At 41.7% G+C, this 15,389-nt stretch overlaps 1 protein-coding gene across 3 annotated transcripts in view; it reads right to left on the bottom strand.

The window, feature by feature from the left end:
- arhgap4b (Rho GTPase activating protein 4b) overlaps positions 1-13,825 on the bottom strand; it is a 40,600-nt gene extending 26,775 nt beyond the window's left edge. For 2 of the 3 annotated variants that reach the window (XM_028583461.1, XM_028583462.1), the window contains exons 1-2: positions 13,574-13,825; positions 2,671-3,033 (exon numbers count right to left, since the gene is read on the bottom strand). In XM_028583461.1, coding sequence (XP_028439262.1) covers positions 2,671-2,740 — 70 coding nt within the window. In that variant the 5' untranslated portion in view covers positions 2,741-3,033; positions 13,574-13,825. The remainder of the gene's footprint in view (positions 1-2,670; positions 3,034-13,573) is intronic. The other variant, XM_028583460.1, reaches the window with a different exon arrangement.
- Between the last annotated feature and the right edge of the window lie 1,564 nt (positions 13,826-15,389).

Raw genomic sequence — 15,389 nt, forward strand, 5'->3', positions numbered from 1 at the left:
TGTGATCAACGGGCTTAGTTCAAATGACGCTATTGGATAGTCCTTCAACCAATCAGTCCAACAATCCGGAAGACGTAGATGTGACGTGAGCAACCTGTCTGAAAGTTGGAAGTCTTCTGGTAGCTGTGCCAAGAAAAATCTCAATCATTCCGAATCTTGCAGAGACAGAGAGCGTGGGTATATGTAAGGAGATAACATGGGCACAGGCTAATTATTGCTAACTAAAATGCTAGTTAACATTAGTAATTAAACTTAAACAGCTAATGTAAGTTGAAACTGCCTGCGAGCTTCTCCTGTACTATACGGTAATTCCTCTACTATGCGACAGTAAATCACGTGGTTATGACACAATCGTTAGCCTATTTTTACAAAAACGTCTGCTACCGAGCCATAACGTCAGATACGAGGTAATGGAGCCTTTTATACATTGTCGTGTTGCTTTAGAAATAAACAATGGACAAATAAATTATTTAAACGCTTCAGATGTAAAGATATTCGCTGTCAAAGTGACGTCAAAACGAATGGCAGTCAATGGAATGCTAACGGAGGTGATGGCTTGGTAGCATCAAAATGGCGCCATAGGAGCTACGGGAGAGGCTTACCCCCTTGGTTGCTGCACTTCGGTGGCCGCCATGTTGAATGTAAACAAGAAGCTGCTTGGTCGCTTCTCTATCGTCATCGCGTTAAACCCGCCAATAGCGTGCCAGGTGGATAAGCCAGTTTGTGATTGGTCTCCGCAAAATTGTAGGATAGATAAACATACAGGTTTCCAGCCTGAGCTGCAGGGCGAAATCAAATCGCCAGCAGATCGGCTAATTTTGTGGTACTTGTACTTTATTCCACTACGTTTATGTAACAGCCATAGTTACAGATCAACAACACAAAAACACACACATGATAATCCTTTAAATTACAATGTGTTGTTAAAGATTAAACCAGCGTCACATTTCAGATCTGTATGATGACGTTTATGAGGTGTTAGCAGTTCCACCAAAGAGGGATTTCCCAATCACCACTGGACTAAACAACCTCTTAAGAGTAGCTTCATCTTGACTAGCTGCAACAGTAATATTGCAAAACATTGAAAATGTAATATTCAATGACATATATCATAAAATAATTCACGGGGGACATTCTGCTGCATAATGAGTATAGAGTATTTTGCTGGTAATACTTTACTTCTACTTAAGTAAAATTATGAATGCACAACTTCTACTTGTACTTCTTTTGTTTTCCATGTATCTTTTATGAAACACATGGATATTAATGTAGAAGTATGCATGTACATATTTGTACATAAGTGCATGCGTGTATGTATTTATATGCATACACTGTACTGTAGAGCAGCCATTAACTAGGGATTTTGTCTTCTGTTATTTGTGTATTTTGTGTCTTTATGTTTCATCTTGCTTGTTAATAATTGGGAAAAAAAGATACATTCATGTCACACTTGCTCCTGCTTGCAGATGCATGAACACATACACACACAGACATAAAGGGTAGAGTATGGCGACATACAGTGTCTTCATAAAGTATACACACATGCAACTAATACAGTATATGCATACACAATCAGTATATAACTCATTCTGCTGCACTTCACCTGTGGAGAACTTGAGGAACAGTTCATTCACACAATCATTTAACTAATACAAAATTATTATTAGAGAAATTAGATTAGGTCCTATGTTCAAGAATGTATTTTTAATCCCGCATTTCCTCCAGGAGGAATTAATAAAATGCTGTCAATGCTGTCTTTTGGAGGTGCGACTGCCACGGATTTCCTGAGTAATTTGACAGCAACATATATATTAATACACACGGCTCATTTGTCATAACCCAAATATACATGCATACACTTTTGGGTATCTAATACAAGGCTACTGTATGTATTACACACACACACACAAACTTGCAAAAGCCAGTTGCGACATGGCCCAGTGCTGCACTTTGGTTTGAAAAGGCTAATACAAACGTCATTCTCTAAAATAACCCCCCCGCCTTTGCTTTGCTCTCTCTCTCTCTCTCTCTCTCTCTCTCTTTCTCTCTTTCTCTTTCCCTCCTTCTCCTCCTTTATTACCTGTTCTCAGCTCTCTCTTTCTTTTCCTCCTCACTCATCCCCCCCCCCCACCCACCTACCGCTCTGCCTACTCCACTCCTTCTTTCCCCTCTTTACTCTTTTTCTCCGTCTCTGTGTGAGTAGACCGCCCGGGGCTGACTGGATGTGAGGAGACAGCATCGCTAATACTGCCTATAAATACACCCTTGTAGTACAGTACAGAGAGCCGCCCAGCCACGACATGCACCATACAAAACACAGCACATAATCTTACACACAAAAAAATCCTGTATTTCAAACATTGGTCATGCTCGTGTTTTTACTTTGATTAAAGGATGCTATGCTCTCCTGTTGGCTTTTAGAGACACAATCTCCAAACAATGGTGGTTTCATCAGTTTGTGACATGTTTTTGAGTACATACGTGTCAACATTATGCACAAGTACGTTCAGTGGGAATCTGTGATTATGAGACTGGATGAGACTGCACACATTCATGCTTGAATGCACCTGTGCTATCTTATATGCATTTGTGCGTGCAGGTCAGTGCAATAAAGGGCACAGACGTACACAGAGACAAGCACATGACACACACACATGCAGAGTGACTTACCTTTCATCTGCGATTCATACTCGGCCAGACTCCCCTTCTCCCTCCTCAGCTTTCCATGTGATGTCATCATCTTTGACCCCTCGACTCTTGTCTGTCAATGAAACCTTCCTTCCTAAACCCAGAGTCTTCTCGTAGCCTTTCAGTCTCTCCCTCGTGAAACCTTACAACCTCGGTGCCTGCTCCGGCTCTGTAGTCTGTAACCTTTCACCCCCGACCCCTTTGGCCTCGCTGCTCTACAGCTGCGTGCAGAGCGACGGCATCAGTGTGGATCGTCTGCGCTCTGCGGGGATGTCAGTCGGGTCAATGTGTTCGTGGAATCCCGTAGGTTTCTGATATGAATGCTGATCCATTGGGTGAAGCGCCCTGAGCAGCAGACAGGAAGAAAACACGGTAAGAGAAGAAGTGGATATGGATGACAAGGGGACAACAAGACAGGGAGAATTATTGAGACCAGAATGTGAAAATGAGAGAGCCAGAGGACAAATGAGGCCACGGCGACGAAGACAGAAAGGGACAGTGACACCAGAGAAGGAAGATTTAATATGAAGGGCAGCGAGAGGCAGTAAGAGGGCAAAGTGACAGGAATGTGAGGAAGGAAGGAGGAAGGATGAATATGGGGGATGGGAAGAGGAGAAGTGATGAGTAACAGCAGTAATGATGGACATTCAAGGCCTTGAGGTCGGGGGGTTGGCGATGTCAATAAAGGTAATGGTCAAATACACAAGCAAATGTCTCCAATTACTTTATTTACACATAGGGCCTACTATACTACACACATTTCCAAAATGACCCAACGAGACAGGCTGAGAATCTTCACCTTCCTTTGTACAAAACATCCCACGATCAGTTCTCTATCAAAAGTTGTGGAGTTATTTTGTGGAATGACAATTTATATATATATACCTCTGTGTGACTTTCTATGTATAAAAATAGACTTAGAAATGCCCTGCTGTCTAAACTTTGGAGAAGAAAAAAAAGATAACTCTTAGAAAAGTGTTGTTTTTACTGTAAACATGGCAATTATTTCGGTTTCTCTACATGTATTTATTTTTATTACATTTTTTATGAACTTTTTGCACACCGACACTTAAAATGTATTTTTGATTTTGTACGTCTACATTAGTGTATGTCCTTTGGTTGTGGTTGACCTCACCCTCACCCTCACATGTATTTTTGTATTTCTTCATTGTAATTTGTTTTCATGTTCCGTGAGACAAATAAACTAAACTACCGAGCTTAACGTTAGTTACACACGTTAGAGAGAAACTCCAGCAATTTCACACATCAAAGTCAGGTAACTTTCAACTTTTAGCACCACAATCCGCGTGTTTCCCTGGGCTTTACGTATAAACAGACAGAGACAAGAAGGAAAAAGAATAAAGAACTCAGAGGAATAGGAGAAAGAACCAGAGTTTCTGGGTTCAGTCAGAGTGTGAGCTGAACATAAACGCACACAAATGCACACTTCCACAGACACGGCCGGTGCTTCTGATAGCTAGCTGACAGCTAACGTCTAAAGAATTGGTATCTACTGTGTGTATGTTGGTATGTAACACTGTCTAGGGAGAAAAATGAATGGGACTTTTTTTCCGGAACCGGGAGCAACTGAAATAGCTCATCCCACTTCCCAACTGCATTGGGTATTTAAATGGAGAACATGCATGACAAATTTTGGGAATCAAACTTAAGACATGGCTGTTTACCATGCAGCAAGGGTGTAATAAAAAAGATGCATTTGCGATGCATTATGGGACCTGTAGGATAAAGCAGCCAGTGGACAAAGCTCAAACTCTTCAGCTCTAACATTAACCCTTGCGTTGTCTTCATGTCGACCAACTAGCAACTTTTTGGTTTTTCTGGGTCAAAATTTTAAATTACAACTTTTTGGTCAATGTTTTGGTCGCCTTTTTCAACACTTTTGTCGCTTCCCCACCCCAAATGTTTTTGTCACTTTTCTCAGCGTTTTTTTTCACTTTTCTCCAAGTTTATTTGGCGCTTTACAATGTTTTTGACAATGTTTTCGATGTTCTTTTATCATTTCTTTTTCAAATGCCATACAATTGAATACAACACCCAAATTCAATGAAAGAAGTGAACTAATAATTTACTTTACTAGTTGTATGGAACATCCACGTTTTTGGTTTTTTAAAGGTCCCATGGCATGAAAATTTCACTTTATGGGTCCCTGGGTATCCTGCTCTGCCTTTGAGAAAATGAAAGCTCAGATGGGCCGATGTGGAATCTTGCTCCTTATGAGGTCATAAGGGGAAAGGTTACCTCCCCTATCTCTGCTTTGCCCGCCCAGAGAATTTGTCCCACCCATGAAAAAGAGAGAGACATCGTGACTTGCAAACAAGCAAAGTGGCAGTTGGTCAAGGCCACACCCCCACCCTTCACCTTGCTCAATAACTATAGACACAGAATACTATACGGCACATACTAACGAAAGCTAATTGTGGGACTGGCTCTAGTGGCTGTAATTCTGCACCAAGGCTGAATTCCGGGAACGAGACTTCAGATACAGTATTAGGGGACCACTACGGCCTATATAAAAGCATCCAAAAAGCAGCATGTCATGGGACCTTTTAACAATTTGGTTGAAAGAAACCCAAATTTGTGATATAGAAACTTTTTGAAAATGGGTCAAATATGACCCGAGGACAACAGGAGGGTTAAGCCTATACTACTCTACGGATCAGAGACATGGAGGACAACCAGGACCACAGTGACAAAAGTACAAACATTCATCAACAGCTGCCTGAGCATCCACTGGCCAGATACCATCAGCAACAATGATCCTTGGCAGAGAACAGGGCCAACAACCTGATGAAGAGGGGATCAAGAGAAGAAGATGAGGATGGAAAGGAAGGAGCGATAGGCGCAAAAAAGTAAAGATCAAGCACCTGTGGGACAAAACTAGTGACAAAAGCCCAGCTAGCCTGCATTTGAAAAAGGTTTATCAAATTAGTTCTGCATGCACATGGCTAAATGCTTACATTGCATTAGACACAGGCATTTGCATGGTTGTTTAGTCAGCATCAACTGTACTGAGAAGATGAGCTCACACATTGTGTCTTGCTTTTTACTTTCAAATAGGCAGTCAGGAAGGCGGGCACACACACATACAAAGGCAACTTCACTTCCCACATCCTGTCTTAGTTTCTCAACAGGTTTCAGCACACAACAACGAGTGACAAAGTCAGCTTTCACTGAAAACATTGTTCCTCAATCAACCTCAGAATAATTTGGGTTTGGTTAAAAAAAAAAAAAAAAAAAAAAAAAAAAAAACAGTAGCTGAAAGAAAAGGTGGCCAACACTAACCAGATTGAACATGGCCTAGCTTAATGTGGTCACCTTTGACAGAGTACTGTGGGGAATTGTTTAATAGATCTATGCCGTGAGAAAGTGGAAAATCATCAGTAAAGCCGACAATCGCTTAGAACTAAGCAACGGCTGTTAGACTCTCATTTCCTGTTCCAAAACGGTGTGGTGGATGCGATACGGCCACGGTTTCAGAAAGAACTAGAAGGGAGTAAATGGAGAAGTAGAGCAGAGAGATTTCCAAAAATGAGAGTGGAAGGGCCCCGAGACCTCGGGAGGCCTTCATCATCAGCGTGCAACCTTAATCTGCACAGAACAAAGCAAATGTAAATGATTGGAGAAAGAGAGGGGAGGGCTTGGGAGAGATTCAGGAAAATACCAGGGAGAAGAGAGAGAACGCGACTGATGTGGGGGGGTGGGCAGAAAGGGCAGCAAGGGCAGATGTGGAGGTTATCTGGGAACAGTGTTTCATACTTTAAGTCGAGGTCATTGAAAGAAGGAGGTCATGTGTAGAGAATATCAATTAGATTGAAGACAAGAGAGGATCCATGTGGTACAGTGTGATAGATCCTCATTGCTACTAAGGGGATTTTCTGCTCATTTCTTCTGAAGGAAAAAAAATGAAGCACGAAGCAGAAGTAATACAAGTGGGATATTGTGAGATCCAACCACACTGTGCTACGTTGGCCCAGTTACGGTACTGTACAGAACGTTATCTTGTGTCGTGTTTCTTGCAGAATTTTTTTTAATTTTTTTTTTATTCTTACAGCTGCATTGTTTCTCAACAGCTGCCTCCTATGAGTAGAAAATCACCCCTGATTCCAGCGAACCTGGGACAAAGCCAAACCGTTGCTTTTGCGGCGTAAAATGTCAAAAACACAACACGTGGGTGTCAACAGTACCCTCGGCCAGATGATCTCACTTCCTGACAAGTTGACTTTCGGGAACTAGGGGGTTTTAGCTGAACTGTGAAAGCATGCACAGGCCTTGACGTATCATCTTTATCAGCGCAGTGCGATCACAGATAAACACTGAAATGTTCAAAGGGTGCAAAAAAAGTGTCGAACATGATCTTATGCTATCTTGTGCCTGTCAGACGGGCTACAGCTGTGCACTCACTGCTCTGAACACGAGTCAGGTGAGACACTCATCTGTCTGACAGACTGATTGGAGAGGCTCTTATAAACACATAACATGATTGGGAGAAGATGAATGTTGCAATGTATGCTGCAGCAGGAAGCAAGGAGATAAACAACAGTTGGGAGAATGGAATGGAATAGCATAGAATAGATCTTTTTGGAAAACTACTGAACACAAAAAGAATGATTCATATGTATGTACACTACCGGTCAAAAGTTTGGGCTCACTTACAAATTTCCGTTCCACTCCATTGTAGACAAAATACCAGCTGATCTGAGTGGGTGGCTGATCTTTAATGCAATATCTACATTGCCCATTATCAGCAACCATTCATCCAATGTTCCAAAGGCACATTCTGTTTACTAATCTGATATCATTTTAAAAGGCTAACTGAGAAAAACATTGGAGAACCCTTTTGCAATTATGTAAGCACATAATGTAATCTGAAAACTGCTGCCCTGGTGAAAAAAACAATGCAACTGATCTCAGCTGATATTCTGTCTATAATGGAGTGGAATGGAAATTTCTGAAGTGACCCCAAACCGGTGACCGGTAGTGTATGTGCACTGTTATCTTATTCTGCAGAGTCTACTGGAGCTGTAGCACCGACATGAAGCGTAACGGAAGCAGACAGGACCTGAGCTGTCAACATCACAGCTTACAGCAGCTTCTGTTCCACATACCTCATCATGACCCGAGGATGTTTCAGCAGGAGACTAAAATGTGTTGCAGGTAACAGAAGGACAACAGTGTCTGTCATGTCTTTTTTCAATTTTTAAACAATGTTATAATACAATCATTTTAACAATCCGAGTAATTCTTCTCAAGAAGAGTAAACTAAAGAGTAAAGAAGCATTCAGATCCTTTACTTAAGTAAAGGTACTAATACCCAACACGGTCTCACGGCAGTTCGTGAAAACAAAACGCCACACGCGGGACGCGATCCCCGGCTTCCGGGGTGAAAGTCCTGAATTGTTTGACCCGTCCACCACCCCAACCAACCTCCTTAAGTGGATTTTCGGCATTTCATGCTAGAGATGGCACAATACCATTTTTTGCTTCCCAATACCGATTCCGATACCTAAACTTGCGTATCGGCCGATACCGAGTACCGATCCGATATCAGTGTGTCATATATTTTATTATGTTTTAACAACTGTATACTACTATCCCTGTATGGATGTGACATGATTTCTATCAGGTTAAACTCTTTGTGAAACATGAGCAAACAAAAAGCAATGAATGCCACAGAACTTTCTTTTATTATGCAGTTTGAGTCGGTTATAACGGAAAAAGCACATAAATAAACTACTTTAACGTAGATGTTCTTTAGGGCTTTATTACGTGGTATCAGATCGGTGCATAAACTCCAGTACTTCCCGATACCGATACCAGCGTTTTAGGCAGTATCGGAGTCGACCATCTCTATTTCATACTACTCGCTACCGTAGTCGTGCTTTGATCACGACATATGCTTCCCATTTAAATACATTACTTTACATTTTCGTGGTGGCCAGCACGAAAATGACGAAAAAAACGTCCCCGTGAACACGAATCAATAGATTAAATAACGTGACCATTTCACGAACTGCCATGAGACTGGGTTGCAATACCACATTGTGAAAATACTCCGTACCTGATTAAAAGTACGTACCGTAAGTATTATCAGCAAAATGTACTTAAAGTAAAAGTACTCATAGTGCAACATCTGCAACATTATTGATATCTTAAAAGGGCACTCCAGCTACTTTCAGTGGTGGAATGTAGCAATGTACAGTACATTTACTCAAGTAATGTACTTCGGAACAAATTTGATTCACTCCTCTACATCTCAGAGGTTAATATTGTAGATTCTAGTTCTAGTTACTTTTCAGATTACAATTTTTCATATCCATCCTGTCCAGTGAAAACCCTGTATTTTCAAATGTGGTTCTTAAGTTAAATAACACCTTTAAAAAGCCTCTTGGATCAGCTGGAAAATGCATTGTGACAAAGCTGAAAGCAGGGCTGTTTTTCAGAGACACCATACAGTATACGATACGTGGTTCTCACAGGACAACGACGCAACAAACACATGATCTTATAGAAATGATGCATTGCTGTAGATTAAACTACCCAACAGTATGTAAAGGAGCTCAAATAAGCAAAACCTTAAACATCTACAGCAGTGCAACATACACATTAACGTAGCAGGAATACTAATCCAGAAACATCAGATATAATAGTAAAACACTGACAGGGAATATTTTACTGCATTATGAGTACTTTTACTCTAAGTACTTTAAGTACATTTTGCTGATAATACTTAAATACTGTCAATTAGGTACAGAGTATTTTTTACAATGTCGTATTAGTACCTTTACTTAAGTAAAGGATCTGAATACTTCTTTAAGGTCAGTTTACTCTTCTTGAGGAGAACTACTCCGATAGTGAAAATAGTTGTATAATGTCCTCTTTGGCTCTAGAGAGAGAACTTCAAAGTTTAGCAGAAAGGGACTAATGAAAGATGCTATCAAATTGCATTATGGGGAATGTAGGATCCTTTGTTCTTTGAGTTTGACTGAACTGGAGACTAAAAGTTGGGATATCTTGGCCTCTGCTGCATCGATGTAGGCCATTCTTTTTTTAATCTGTCTCTTGTGAGTACCCTAACTTTATGAAAGAGCAATACTAAGTTGGCCCAGTAGCCCTTTAAAGCGAGCCTATTTAACTTTTGCTGAACAGTAACCTGCGTCGCCAGATGGTTTGTTAACACAAAGCCATCTGAGAAGCCATCATTGGAAATTGTTTAGGAAAGGGCAGGCACTTTAAAAAAATCCCTGGCAGGTGATTGGATGAACCATCTGTCTATCACATCTGCCATTGCTGTTTTGACCGTACAGTCGCGGCCGTCACTCACATCTAAACCACTCATAGCTGCCAGTAGCTCCTCAGCGGATGCTGATTGGTTCGGTTAGCTGGTTGTTTAAACAAAAACGCATTACTTGAAGCCTAGTCTATATCCACGACGTTCCACATCTGGGAAATTACGCTGGATTTCACTCATTTAGGCCGGATATCCATTGCTTTGGGTTTCCTTTGTGTTGGCATTTTAAACTCCGGTGGATTTATAAGGACTATGGTTAACTGCTCCTCAGATCTCTGCAGGGTAAATCCAGACAGCTAGCTAGACTATCTGTGCAGTCTCAGTTTTCTGTTGCACGACTTAAACAACTTTTGAACGTACACGTTCCACCAAAACAAGAGATCTCGACTTTTGAGCAAAATAGAAATTTTGAATGTCAAACACATCATTTTCTGCATTCTGGTGAATTGTTCTGCAACAATTTGCGCCTTTTCTGCATCAAGTTATGGTGCAAATGTCTTTATTTATGTTAAGGAAGTTATTATACGTTTTTGGGGTGGGTTGCACTGGCCAGTTTTGATTATTGGGGGGATTGTAAGCCACCCCCCCTGTAAATTACAACTATGCCTGCCATTCTCGTGTGATCTTGTGATATTGCAAAAATCCAGCTGCCCATCAAGGTAATGCACTGTGGCCGTGAATAACAATAACAGGCTGATGTCAATGCTAAAACTCAACAGTAGAACAACAAGAGACAGGTCATATAGTCAGTGAACTGACAATCATTTCATTTACACAGCAATATCTGTTATGTTCAACCACCATAAGCTACTGGTTAAACCTCGACCAAGGCAAGGCTGTAGCAGCAAAAGCCCTGACTGAGTTGAATTGAGTGAGCGTGAATTTTATTTCTGATGGATTTCACTTTCCATTTGTAAGAGAGAAGAAGATAAAGAAGAAAGTGATTTTTTTTTCGAAAGTTACATAGTCTCGCTTTAAGAATACGCACGACCAATCATATTCTAAAGCTGTGCTTTCTCACAGACGTGCTACTGCAAAAATACTGACGCTGAACCACATTGAACCGCTGAGAGCTAACTGACAGCTCATTTATTGGCTGCGAGATGTCAAAGCAAAATCTGAAAGCCGCTCATACAGCCAACCCGATTGCACAACAACAGGTAGAGCGCCCTCATACTGGCACTGGCACTGGCACCAGGCTTCATTTAGAACGTGTCATGAGATTTAGGCCGATGCAAGATTAGCTATATGCAAAGTAGCAAAAATCCAAATTCATCATATCACTGACAAAGTTTGCTTCTTGCCAGTCTCTCTACACTCTTCTATATCCTCCCCAACGGCTGCTTGTGCAACAGCTGCCACAGCAAACAGGAAGCCGTAGCATAGTATGCCACCACAGCTTTTTACTTCTCGCACCATCTGTAGAGAATTACCGTGTACCTGCAAATCTCACAGAAAGTTTTCAGCAGCAGCTTAATCCTGGTTCTCATCACTGCCAAAACACACACCACAGGGGCAACTAGTTTCAAGGTGGCAGTGGAGAACTGCACATAATGCATCATATCAAAGAAAGTGTGGCCAATAAAAGATGTGAACTTTATAATAAAGGTAGAAATGAGTACTCTTTGGCAATGTGTCTTGGAAAGTATATTTCACACCCAGTATACGGTGGCTTTCAGGTTCTGGCATGGTGCCTAACTGCAATAGCACTGAGGGCAGTTTTGTATCAGACAGGGCTGCAAAATGAACTAAATAACTTCCACTGCAGTCTACATTTCTCAGGTCATGCCATGGCTGAGTTTTATGTGGGGGATCTTTTACAGGTAATGTTTGTGGAAAGCATACCTCTGTGTCCTGGCAGGGAGCATGATTGGAAAAAAAGATGGATAAAACAGTGAAATGAAAAGCGTTTTGGACAGTCGGGCACTGTGAGGGCCGAGAGGCTGTAAAGGTTGGCCACATCCGCTCCTCAGGACCCGCTCAAACCTCTACTTCTCCACCAGCACTTTCCCTGGATCACTCAGGGACAGCACTCATTACAGGCCAGTTTAGATGTGGTTCTACTGCACTACAGGTTGTATAAGTGAATCTCATTGTGTACAATTTTGAGATACTACTTCCATTTCTACCGCACAACATTTATCTGACGGCTTAAGTTACTAGTTACTTTGCAGATTCATATTGCGTTACATTAAAGTGATGTTTACACATTAATGCATGAATAATTATGAAACAGTAATGTACATTATTCTGAAATGAGCATTTCTGCACAAAGAGTGCTTTCACTTTAAGTACTTCAATTATATTTTGATGCTAACTCATGCACTTTTAATCTAGTAATATTTTTTTGAGTATTCCCACACCGTGTTATCTCTGTTTTTACTTAAGCAAAAGAAGTGAGTACTTTTTCCATCCACAAATCTCATATCTCTGCTCATATTGTTTCAAATTTGGAGGAAAATGTTCATGTATCAGGACAAATGTTACTTAATGGTGCCTTGGGAAGTGGACTAGATCAGAATCAGCATCACTAAATGCACCTTATGCATGTGCATGGTGCATAAAATGCACATAAAAAAATGACGTAATTTGCCACACGTTCCTCACTGGTACAAAGAGTATTCTGCATGTTTTGTTATGTTTTAAATCAAGAAGTCTGTGTGAAACAACAATTTTTTTTAAGTTGTTTTTAATGCAAGATGGGCAACCATCATGTTGTTTAAGGTCAGGCACTTGCATCTCAGACTGGACAAGACTTTTTTTTTTTTAAGTAACCTGTGAGCTGCCTTTGTAAAATTTTAAATACACTACAATCATGTTCTTAGCATGTCAAAGAAACTGCACTTGATACTGAAACAAAACACCTACAAGAGCTTTAACATTGCAATTTCTTCGGCTAGGCTCCTCCGTTATTACTCCGACATTACTATCACAATCTTTGTTGTTGCACAGTAAATCAACAGCACAAAGGAAATGTTACTTTGTACAGTAGATGTCTCTGAGGAGGCTGTTTGAGCCATTTGCTTATCTTCATTATATAATAACAGAATGTGAATTAGCTGTCAATGGTGTAGGTGATAAGCTGCTGAGGGGGGAAATTAAGCTTCTACAGCTCTCACAGCACAGGAGGGTTGAGTTATATTTACAATGGCTGTAAATCACCCCATATGGTCAAGGCGCTGTAACAGGGCTCCACACAATGGCCACATAAACACCTCAGCATAATTACACAAGCATGTAAACACACACACACACACACACACACACACACACACAAACAGAGCATACCACTGAAAATGGTGCACACATATTACATAATTAATACCCTTAACAGTCAGTAGCCTACATCCATTTGTCCACTTAGAAACCCCCGATGGGAATACAGTGTGCCTTTAAAACACTAAACTATAAATAAACACATAGACATGCTTACTTTAGTCACGCATGGACTTTTACACACACACACACACACACACACACACACACACACACACACACACACACACACACACATAATATTTATATATAAAGACCGGTTGTTATTGCATTCATGTGCAGCATGGCAGCCGTACATACCTCACTTTGTGGTCCTCTGCTGTCTCTTTCTATCTGTTCTTCAGCTCTCCTCCTCTCTTTTCATCCCTTGTTCTCTCTATCACACACACATACACACAGAGCAGTGTGTTTGAATCTGACAGATTTCTCTCAGCTCAGTGCCCTCCTCCTTCCCTCTCTCTCTCTCTTTCTCTCTCTCTCTCTCTCTCTCATTTCTCAGACACACACACACACACACTCAAAAACAGCCCTCCCTCATTTCTTTCTTCCCTCTCCTGCCAAATATGCCAAATAACCCTCCCTTCTCTCGCTCTCTCGCCAAGCCAGAGTTGCCTCTCTCCTCCCATTCCCTCCCTCTCTCCCTCTCTGCCTTGTGAAGCCTCGCGAAAGCCACAACCCAAGCCACGCCCCCTGCTCTCTCCTCTCCTCTGGGCGGCTATAAATACCGCTGCTGCTATGAATATACTGCCTTTCTCCCTCAGCATCCCTCGCTGCCGCTCTCCCCCACCCCCCATCCATCCATCCATCCATCCATCCCTCGCCTGCACTGCCCTCCCTCGCTCCAGCCCTCCATCCCTCCAGCCCTCCATCCTTTTCTCTCTCGAAATGTTTTTCCAATGACCTTGTTTTATTCGAATCTCACAACGCCATTGCAGGACAGCATCCTCTCCCGTCGCACGTGCAAGATGCCACCGTTTCCATGCACGCACACATGCACGCTTCAAGAAGGCATGTCCTCAAGCAGCTTGATTCACGCACGCACACACACACACACACACACACAAAAAACAGACTTTCATAAACACAACCATAGACAGCAGTGTTTCGTACTATCTGTCTCCTGTGCTTCCTGTCTGTTGCGCCGGATGTGGTGCATTTTTTCCTTCCGACAGCTGAGAAAAACCCACTCTGATTGAGAGACACGTATGGACAGCAGATCACACTCACTCCTTCACTAATGAATCCGACTCACAGCACTAACTCCATCAACACCTGCGCAAAGATGAGTCAATAATGGGTGCTCCTGTCCTCGTAAAATGCAAAGAGTCCAAATCTATTGTATAAAAAGCTGAATAAAAGATGAGTGAATGAGCGTGTTGCTCTCAGCATCCTCCATCCCGCCACTCTCATCTTTTAGGTACATTATGTATCCAATTTATCAGATATTGAGGGCGATTTATCACACAAGACGCGCTGTAGTAATGAACATTGTCTCAAGGTTTTGTTGTATTCTCTCGACATGTATTTCTGCACTATACAGTAATACGTGCAATATCTCCAACATGTCAGGTTGATTCACCTGCAAAAACAAACAGCAGATAGATTCACATTGTGCACTTAAGAGTAGGTATCATGAACATTAGGCAGAATGATGTCTCTGCTCTTGCTCACTGCCTGCAAGACTGCCTGGGAATGAGGTTACCAACATCTGGTGCAGGCGCGTTATGCGCACCGAGGGTACACTTAAACAGAATCAAATCTTCCGCTGTAGGCTATATAGTATGTCACGGACGTAATTAATCCTTGGATTGCACCGGCGCCGCCGCAATAACTCCATAAATGAAACCACAGAAGCTGTGAGCAGCACAAAGACGACAAAGAATTTCACCTGATTGAAAAAGAGGGTATTTTTCCGCTTCCCTTTTGATCTTGGTAGTTGTAGACTAGCACAGGGTGCCTACGCATTATCATATAAGGTAGCACAGCCGTGTGTCACGTCTCAATATGTTTCGGTTTACTTTCTATTGTCATACGTTGCCTTTTTTGGCTGCTATTTTGTACGCGCTGTCACTAGCTTACAATGCGTCTAGATTCCTGATAGAATAATTAAAATCAT

The sequence above is a fragment of the Perca flavescens genome, chromosome 7 (genome assembly GCF_004354835.1).
Source record: "Perca flavescens isolate YP-PL-M2 chromosome 7, PFLA_1.0, whole genome shotgun sequence".
NCBI lineage: Eukaryota > Metazoa > Chordata > Actinopteri > Perciformes > Percidae > Perca > Perca flavescens.